The sequence below is a fragment of the Rhincodon typus genome, chromosome 32 (assembly GCF_021869965.1).
Source record: "Rhincodon typus isolate 14 chromosome 32, sRhiTyp1.1, whole genome shotgun sequence".
Lineage (NCBI taxonomy): Eukaryota > Metazoa > Chordata > Chondrichthyes > Orectolobiformes > Rhincodontidae > Rhincodon > Rhincodon typus.
Window position 1 is genome coordinate 20,949,332 of NC_063363.1, and position 10,222 is coordinate 20,959,553.

Consider the following 10,222-nt stretch of genomic DNA (forward strand, 5'->3'; position numbering starts at 1 on the left):
AAGAATAAGAACGAGAGAGTATAGATTTGAAGTGATGTGCAAAAGAAGCAAGGGTGACAAGAGAAAAAACTTTTCCGTACAGCAAGTTGTTAGGATGCGGAATGCACTGCATGAAAATGTGTGCTGCAAGCAGGTTCAATTGAGGCATTCAAGAGGGACATTGGACGATTATTTGGATAGAAATAGTGTGCAAGGATATGGGAGAGAAGCAGGAGATTGGCACCAAGTAGTGATGTTCGTTTGAAGAGCCTTTATGCAGGCACAATTAACTAAATTGCTGCTGCTTGTGCCAGAAGAGTTCTGAGATTCTGTGAAGCCTAGAACTTTTTGAGTAGTCTTGCATTCTGTGGCAGCTGATAACTTATCAAACTGGAGTGCAAGCAAATCATACTTGATCCCAAAGGACTGCCAAAGAGGGCGTCAAAAATTAAAAGCGTGAATCAGTGAAGTATTTTTTTTCTGGGTTTGAAAGTGCTGCTGGGCTTGATTTTTGCTGGATACATGCTATTCGGAGATATATAAGATGGTATGTGCTTGCATCCCATATTGTGATCAGATAAATCAGCAGAGTGTTAATATATTTTAGTCTGAGTGTTAATATATTTTAATTTACCACAATGGCAATATGGCAAATTGTTTTTATTAATTTACAAATGGTTATTCACAGAGTGGACTTGTACCTGATTCCAAAAGATCTGGATTAAGCTCCTGGGACATTACCATGATCATTAGGAATTCTTCTCAAATTATTTATTTCAAATTATGTCTGCCATTGGTACCAGGAAATAGATTCTGTAGGAAATGTAAGAATGCTTACACCAGGAATTACAAGCCATCTGTCTAACTGAAGATCCAGTTTGTAGATAAGTGCATTGACCTGGGATTTCTGCAATTGCATGTTTTTTGTTATGGCCACAAAAAAGCCAAACCTGCAAAAAAGAAAAGGAAAATTTCAAATACATACTAAGTCTGTTGGATTTCCATGCATATGGTTTGGAAGAGAGTTCTGTCCATAAATCTGGCTGTGCTTCCACTAAAGGTGCCCCTCTACAGAATACAAAGGAGTCTCTAAAAGCTCTTTTTTGGGAGAGAAGTATTTTAACAGGCATCTTTAAGCTTCTGTGTATTGAGAAATATTTTATGTAGGAACTGACTATAGCATATCGATGTAATTAGTAAATTATTCTGTGTATGGAGAATATTGAAGCTGAGAGGATGTTTCCCCACCTGGGGAAATCTAGAACCAAAGGGAGCAGTTTCAAAGTAAAGTATCTCCCATTTGAGACAGAGATGAGGAGGAATTTCTTTTCTCAGAAGATTGTTAGTTGTAGGACATACCCCATTGAACAGTGGAAGCTCGGTCACATATATTCAAGACTCAATTTTTGAATGATGAAAGTGTGGAGGATTTTGGAGGATAAGCAGGAAAGTAAAATTAAAGTTACAATCAGATCAGTGCCAATCAAACTGTGGAGCAGGCTTGAGGGGGTGATTAGTCTTGTTCCCATCTCCTATGTTTATGTGTCATTTTTCAATTATTTAACATGAGGTTACTCATAGATGATGGAATAAACATTCCAGTTAAAAATGATTTTTTGTGATACCCAGTCCCAGCAGTATTAATAAAACCCTCCTTGATCTTAAATACCTCTTTCAAACTACTTGGTAGCGCGGGAGCCCATTGCTTTCTCCACGGCAACATCTTATCCAGTGCTGACATGGCAAACTATCATCATCTCATCTCCTATTGTATAAATGGTTGTGATTGTTTGTAATTTGGCATTCCAGCATCAAGGTCCAATCACATTAAAATTAAGTAACTTACGAATTTTATAATATCAATGTATTTATAGAACTTCAACCAGTTTATTTGTTCTTACTACATTGCATGATACCTCTTGTCATATAATATATACTTTTGTTAAAGAGTCTTCACAAAACTAATTTTTATGGGATCCTATAATTTTCATTTCCAGTGTAATTGGCTGATTTTTTAATTACATCTTTTAGAAGAAAGTCCTGCTGTTTGCATGTTAAATCCTTCATGAATCCGTACAGTACTTAATGTGCATAGAAACCGAAAGAACTGCGGATATTGTAAGTCAGAAACAAAAACAGAAGTTGCTGGAAAAGCTCAGCAGGTCTGGCAACGTCTGTGAAGAAAAAAATCTGAGTTAATGTTTCGGGACAATAACAAAAGACCAAGAAGGCACAACACAAATGTATCATGAACTTGTTCATCGCTGTTACAATATTATCTGATGTAAATAGCCCTCAAAGAATAATACCTTTTCAGAAGGCTTTCATTAAAGTCAATGCCATTCAGGGGGGCTGGGTTCTTGAAGAACATCATAATCAGTAATTTTTGCAAATGTTTTGGGTCCAGTAACCGGACCCGAAACATTAACTCTGATTTTTTTCTTCACGCATGCTGCCAGACCTGCTGTACTTAATGTGCACCTTTTCGTTGACTGTGAATCCAATCTTTGCTTATCCATGGGTTTAAAGAAGGAAAAAAAAGTGTACTTCCTGGAGCAAAAGTACATATTGCCCATGTGCATTGTACTAGGCTAACCATTTGCAAAAATTACTGATTATGATGTTCTTCAAGAACGCAGCCCCCCTGAATGGCATTGACTTTAATGAAAGCCTTCTGAAAATGTATTATTCTTTGAGGGCTATTTACATCAGATAATATTGCAACAGTGATGAACAAGTTCATGATACGTTTGTGGTGTGCTTTCTTGGTCTTTGGTACACATCTTTAAACATAATTTTGTTAATTCTGTTCAATAACTGGAAGCATATTTTCAGGTTTGAATTTCTAAATCAGGATAGCAGTGTCCTCAAGTTAGTCATACACTTCTACTTTCTACATATCAGCAATTTTGACTGCCAAATTCTTCCTTTCCTGTTTCTCTGTTAGGATCCCCATTACTGCCACTCATTTGAAAGACAAAAGAGACCTAATAATGTAGTGTGATATCTGCAAAACATCTAGGCCCCTGCAATCTCAGGCTGGAGTTCCATGATACTTCCTATTGCTGACTAGAATGAAATCCATAGAGACCAACAACGAGAGACCTAGTGACTTGGGAATTATAAAAGTTTAAGTCATGAATGAATTCATTTGATATTATTGGTATAAATTGATATTGTCCCCCTAATCTGTCCAATTCCAGGTTTTATCCATGTTGTCAGTTTGGCAAGTATCAGGAAAAGGCTCTTACTTCAGGATAGAATATCCAGAGCGTTACCACTTCACATTTTTGTGCAATTTCTAATATTCACATTTACTTAACAAACTTGGGAGCAGGTCACCTGTCCTGTTTTCCCCAAGAGATATCAGATGATAGAATAGAAATCATAGAAGGGGAAGCTATGAATCATTACTCCGAGTAAAAGAAGAAAAAATTATTCTGAGTAGTAACATTTAGTGATGCATCTACACAAAGTAACCTTCTCACTGTCTCTTCCTGCTATCCAACACTAGCCTGCTGTGAGTGCTAAAAATGGAACATCTGAGAAACACCTGAAAAATCAAAAGATAGCAGATGTAAGCCCACTTCAACCATGGCCTAGAATTGGAATTCACAAACACCTTACCAGCTCTCTGACATCATCCAGGTGACCATAAAATATTGATGGAAAATTCCAAGTTTATCCCCAAATAGGGCCATGGAGGGGTCACTCTGAAGGGTACTTTCACTTTCCTTTAAAAGTGTCATGGAGGGGCCATATAAATAAAGATCATTTGAAAATGCAATTTGAGAAATGGAAATTGAGAGCAGAGAGCCTTTATGCTATTGGTGATATGTTGTAATTCTTGTTATTTTCTCCAATTGAATAATTGCTGTTTGAATGTAACTGCCCAAAATCTGAGACTTGTTTAAAATTTCCTTTGTAGCAGTAATGAATCTGGAGTCTGTTTAAATTTTATAGACTTTTTTTTTACTTTGATCCTGTTTTACTTGCCATTTCAGTAATAGTGACTGATCTTACAAGCTCTGCTTTAATGTGATAGTTAAGGATATATGTAGTTAACTCAGAAGTCAGCTGGACAGTATAATACAAAGCGTGATGCGGTCGGTGCAGAACTGTTGGACTTGTTTGTAGTTCGATAAAGGGATACTGTGCCCCATTATTAATTTGCATATCAAAAACCTAATGGGAGTGTATCTGAAGGGGTTAAAATAGTCTGTAAATGAAAAACCTTTTCATCTCTGTTCTGCATTTTATCTGGAGTGCAGAGGAACAGAGCCTGAAGTTCATTCACCTTGTGAACTTGGTGCCCTTCCTCCCTTGCAATAAGTATCACATCTGGTTTCAATATCATTTGGCCTTACTCTGAATCATTGTGCAGTATTTATGAAGGTGGCCACCCTATAACAAATACATGTATGCTGAGTTGACTGCTAGAGAGCAAAGTTCTGTTATTTCGTGAAGTTAAATAATCTGAGTCACTTTCCAGGATAAACCGAGTTGGGCGGGAGGAGAGAGACTGTTTACGTACCAGCAGATCCCAGAGTATATTGTTTGCCAACAGGTTAATAGTTAATACTGCCATCACCCACTTGGCACATCTGCACAGCCAGTGTTTGCTCAGGTTGTGGAACCACACCAAACTCCTCCCACAAGAGATCAGAACTGCTTATATATCAAAAAAGACTGAAGATATTCTCTTGCTTAGTTAAAAGTATGGAGGGAAATGCTTAACAGTGTATAATTGTGGAGTTACATTAAGTTAATTCTTGGAACAGAATCTTTTTTCATTGTTATTGACAGGAAACATCTGTAGTTGGCAATGTGTGTGAGCTGAGGTTACTATAGGACAGTAGAAACGCATAGAATCAAGGCAGTCAGATACTTAATTTGTTGCATGTGGGAGTCAGGCTAATTCCATCCTCAAGCGTTACTGATAAAATGCAAAGATAATTAAATTGAGAATAAAATAGACACCCAATCGAAAATGGCTCATCAGAAGTAACTGCAGACCATAGTCAAGCAGGGGGAAGTTAAGACAAGATTTAGAACTCTTTAGAAGTTAAATTCATTGCAAATTATGAATATTGGAAGTGAGCTGTACCCTGGCTGGGACTTCTCATGTCAGCCTAATGAAGCGACCACAGCTTGGCATTTGCCAGAGGAATCTTCTATCTGGATTGACCCAGATATGGATGATGAAGAAATCCCAGCAGTGAGTGAAATACTACTTGACTTTGTAAAACTGTTACTGCATTATTTTCAAAATACCTCTCCCTAGATAATGAACTTTTATATTTGAAGTAAGCAGTATATGGTACAGGTTATAAAAATTAATTTAATTTGAATTTTATTTGGAGATGACGTGTTAACTTTGTCAAAAGGATTAAGTTTGTTTCTGTATTAATATATGCTGCAATTTTAAAAATGACTTTGCATATATCACGTATTTGTGTGCACATTTAGTAGGCACCATGTGTTTATTATTGGGGACAGTCATTCTCATAAATGCAGCTTGTTACTTCTAGTAAGCGAAAGTCAAATTCTCAAACTGAGAACCAAATTATATTGTAAAACTGCTCAGGGGTATTGGGGTATAAATCCTTCAGCCTGCCCAGTCATAAACTACACTTAGCAGCCAATGGCTAATTCAAACACACACTTACATTTCAGAAAATTGAAAGTATATTTTGAGTTTTATTTGTTAGAAAAATTTGTATTTCCTCCACGGGAAAGATTCAGCTTTCTTTAGTTGAACACAGTGATTCTGCATGTCAGAGATATCAATTGTAACCTATGCAGTAATAATTTTATCATGTAAGTGCCCTAAGAGCTTGAATTTCCACAAGGACTTTGCCAGTTTCTGCAGCAACTTTTGTACAACCTTTGCGGGAACCTTGGAGATATTGTGATTCTGCAAGGTTTCTGCAGATCTTCCACTAAAGTTACAGGAAAAAGAAATATTTATTTAGCACTTTTCATGATCACCACAGATGTGGACGTTTTACAGCTTTACAAAGTACTAGTTGAAGTTGAAGTTTTGTAACACAGGAAATGTAGCAGCCAATTTGCGAACTCTCACAAATAACAATGTGATTATGACCAAATAATCTGTTTTTGTAATGTTTACTGAGAGACAAACAATAGCCAGAACACTGGCAGTAACTTGCCTGTTCTTCGTCAAAATGTTTCCGTGATATTCCATGTCCATCTATGGCAAATGATTAGAAGAATACTACGTAAATTAAAACCCTGTGCTTTATGCCATGTTTTATTTAGCCTTAAAATTGAGTTTTTTTTTCTTTTTCAATTCCTTAATCCCATGTTTCTTTCTTGCTTTTTATTGTGCTTCTTTTACTGATCTGGCTCTAATTCTTCTGATCTAATTCATTTTCCTGTCTCATTAGTTTGGAAGGTAAATTCTTCTATCATTCGTTAAGGCTCACATTTCCAGCAAATTACCAGATGTAAATATGTGGAGGAAGAAAATGTCTAATGCATTGCAATGCCCTGCTCCACAAAAATCTGAGACAGTAATTTTAGTATAGGATAACACACAAGTGTTCATTGAATCCTTACAGTTCAGGAAGCAGGCCATTCGGCCCATCAAGTCCACACCGACCCTCCGAAGAGCATCCCACCCCCTACCATAACCCAGCATTTCCCACCCTAGACACTATGGGCAATATAGCATAGCCAGTCCACCTAACCAGCACATCTTTGGACTGTGGGAGGAAACCAGAGCAGCTGGAGGAAACCCATACAGACATGGGGAGAATGTGCAAACTCCACACAGACAGTTGCTCGAGGCTGAAATTGAACCCGGGTCCCTGGTGCTGTGAGGCAGCAGTGCTAACCACTGAGCCACTGTGCTGCCCTTGCTTTACAGTGTTTGGAAAGATGAGATATTGAGCCTTCAGGTAATCGAATCTACTGGACTTCTGGCCAAATAAATGTTTCTTAAGAAGACCTTTAAAGGCAGAGAGGAAAGTTGAGATGTGGAGGAACTTAGGAAGGGAGTCCTAAAGAGTACGGTCACAAAGGCTGAAGACTTTGCCAACAGTGATAGACCACAAGAGGTTGGGAATGAGAGGCAATGGTGCGGAAGACTAGACTTCAGCAGTCAAAGTGAATGGGAGAAGTCTTTACTCTCAATAGATATTTGCTGAAGCTGCTCACTGATATTGATTTGTAAGCCACAATTAATAAAATATTTTCCAACTTCTTGCAGTTGTTTAACCAGTGATAGTGTTTCCAGATCTGAAATACTGTTAAAGCTCATTATGTACTGGAACTTAGAGAATTGCTGTGATGAAGGAATAAGCACCCAATTTAAAGATGTTTACATTGCCATGTTTTCTTAAAAGTGGAACCCTTTGCAGATTCTCTTTGGATGATTCACATAGTTCAGAATCAGAAATCAAATGTCTTTACTAGCCGGAGCTTTTTGCAAACTTATGAAGCATCAACATACATTCCACTGATTAGGGATTTCTCGGTTTTTTTAAGATTTGACATCCTTTTGTGAGTTGGAGATCACATTTGTTTACAATAATTAAAAATATGACTATATTTAAGGTTGCAGTTGATCAAATATGTTTTATTGAGTTTTGAACAATTATAGCATTGTAGTTTCTCAAAAGCAGATTTATATTATTTGTGATCCTCATGTAAGTAACACGTTCTCAACGTGAGACTTTGGATATGAGCTCAGTCAGTCATACTTGATATCAGTAGTGTGGCCAAAAACAACTTTTGAGGCTACTATCCCCCTACCCCGAACATAGCTGATTTTAGGACTGTTACAAATTGCCAGTGATAATAATGGTCTATATTACAACAAATTCCTCCAAATTACAGTGTGCATTTAAGATTGTAACATATAGGAACACATTTACGCTATTTGGCCCATAGAGTCTGCTTCGCCATTTGATCATGGCTAATATGTTTCTCAACCACATTCTCCTGCCTTCTCCTAGTAACCCTTGATTCCCTTATGAACCAAGAACCTATCTATCCCTGTCTTAAATACTCATTGTGATTTGGCCTCCACCGCCCTCAACAGCAATGAGTTCCAAAGGTTAACTACCTCTAGCTGAAGAAATTCCTCCTCATCTCAGTTCTAAAGTGTTATCCCATCACTCTTAAAACAGATTTGCTTAGTTATGGCAATTATAGAATGCTAGATTAGTTGAAGATAATTTATTTATTTTAATTTATAATAACATTAACCAAACTATGGAACATAGTTCAGGGTGGGCAGTGTGAGACTGATAATATCCATTGGACAGAAATGTTTACATACCCAATATTTATTTAGTTGAATAACAGTAATTCCACTTGTATATTGTATCCACCATGAGACTATTAGGATTTTTGATTAGTTAAAAGTGAATAGTTTCACTTTTTTCATGCCATTATTTGGGCATACTGCATAATTGGCTTTCTTTGACAGAGATCAGACATTGACCTCACAAAAAGAATTTTACTGATAAACTGTACTGCTAAATATTAATATGTTTTTGATCCCAGGTCATTGTATTTGTATGCTGTCTGATTTAGACGGCTAAACACTGATTTTTGGGTTCAGTATCGAGTTTAATAACTTTAGGGCCTGAGCACTTTTTCCCATGTCCTTATCCCAACCCCCACTCACTGAACCTTGTCGTCATAAGAGATAGTAGGAACTGCAGATAAATCTGAGATAACAAGGTGTAGAGCTGGATGAACACAGCAGGCCAAGCAGCATCATAGGAGCAGGAAGGCTGACGTTTCGGGCCTAGACCCTTCAGGCTGTGAACCTTGCTGTGTTCGTCCAGCTCTACACCTTGTTATCTCTTGTCATCATAAGGGCTGCTACCACAACGAACCCATTGTCATTTACTAATGGTCCCCAATAACAGCTTTTGATTCTCCCAGGCTGACCTTTACCCATTCCTTTGTCTGTTCAATTTCTTTTCTCTCTTTTTGTGCTCGATCTCCACCTATCATTTACTCCTCACCCTCCTCTTACCCATCTTCAGTTTATATACCAATCTTTCCCTATCTACAGTCGGTTCTGAAAAAGGGTCACTGGACCCAAAATGTTAAGTCAGCTTTCTGTCCACAGAAGTTGAGTTTTCAAAGTAATTTCATTTTATTGTTCCTGATTTTTACTTCCGGGCCAGGTCCACAAAGGCAGAAGAATCCTATTGTCTCAATTTTTGAAAGTGTTGGGAGTGTACTTTCGATGAATTGTATCTTCAGTCAAAATCTGCTCATTTCATTAGATGTGCTGTCTTTGTACTTTCAACCTGGGTCAACTCATTTTATTCAAGAAGAAATTCATTTTGAACTAGGAAAGAAGGATGTTGCATCTGTATAACACCTTTTCAAGTCTTTTAAATCATTCTAATAGTGTTTACAGCAAGAAGAGTATTTTGAAAATGTAGTGACCGTTGTAATGTTAAGAAACCTAGTGTTGGGTTTGTGCAGTTAGGTCCCACAAACAACAATGAGGTAACTGACCAAAGAATCCGCTTTTAGTGATGTTGATTCAGAGTTAAGTGTTGGCTAAGAAGCCAGGAGAATCCACGCATTTCTTTAGGTGGTGAAATGGAATTGTGCATGTCCACCTGAGGGGAACTAAAACCCAGTTTAATGCTTTCTCCAAGCAATGACATCTCCAACTGTGCAAAGATCCCTTAGTGTTGCACTGAAATGTCAGTCCCAGTAATGAGCAAATATATTGTGCACATTCTGGATCTGATGTGTGAGGTGGTTCAGCCTGCAAGCAGTGTTAATTTTAACATGCAGATGTTCAATATGAAGCAACTGCTGCCTAGCTCCATGACAGAGGGTGATCTTTTACTCTGCTTTTCATTTATCTTGCTGGCTTAATTTGCTTCTGACCTTAGAAGGAGAGTTTCAGTCGTATGCATGCACGAGTCTCTAATGATGGAAATTTCAGTTATGGTGCAACTAAAGTATTTGTACAAAATTCAAAGTGCAATTTCTGATTTTAGTGTAAGAAAAATGTTGTTTTAATAGTTTTGAAATCATTTATGTGTATGGAAGACAAGCAATTACATTCGTTTCAGAGATAGCAGGAACTGCAGATGCTGGAGAATCTGAGATAACAAGGTGCAGAGCTGGATGAACACAGCAGGCCAAGGAGCATCAGAGGAGCAGGAAGTCTGACGTTTTGGGCCTAGACCCTTCTTCAGAAAAATACTGAAATACTAAATACTAAAAAAAAAAA

At 37.5% G+C, this 10,222-nt stretch overlaps 1 protein-coding gene across 1 annotated transcript in view; it reads left to right on the top strand.

The window, feature by feature from the left end:
* The first annotated feature begins 4,705 nt into the window (after window positions 1-4,705).
* The window catches only part of LOC109913662 (protein Aster-B-like), a 60,320-nt gene continuing 54,803 nt past the window's right edge, over window positions 4,706-10,222 (top strand). Inside the window, exon 1 of the mRNA XM_048615529.1 lies at window positions 4,706-5,197. Within this exon, the coding sequence (XP_048471486.1) occupies window positions 5,063-5,197 (135 nt within the window). The 5' untranslated portion in view covers window positions 4,706-5,062. The remainder of the gene's footprint in view (window positions 5,198-10,222) is intronic.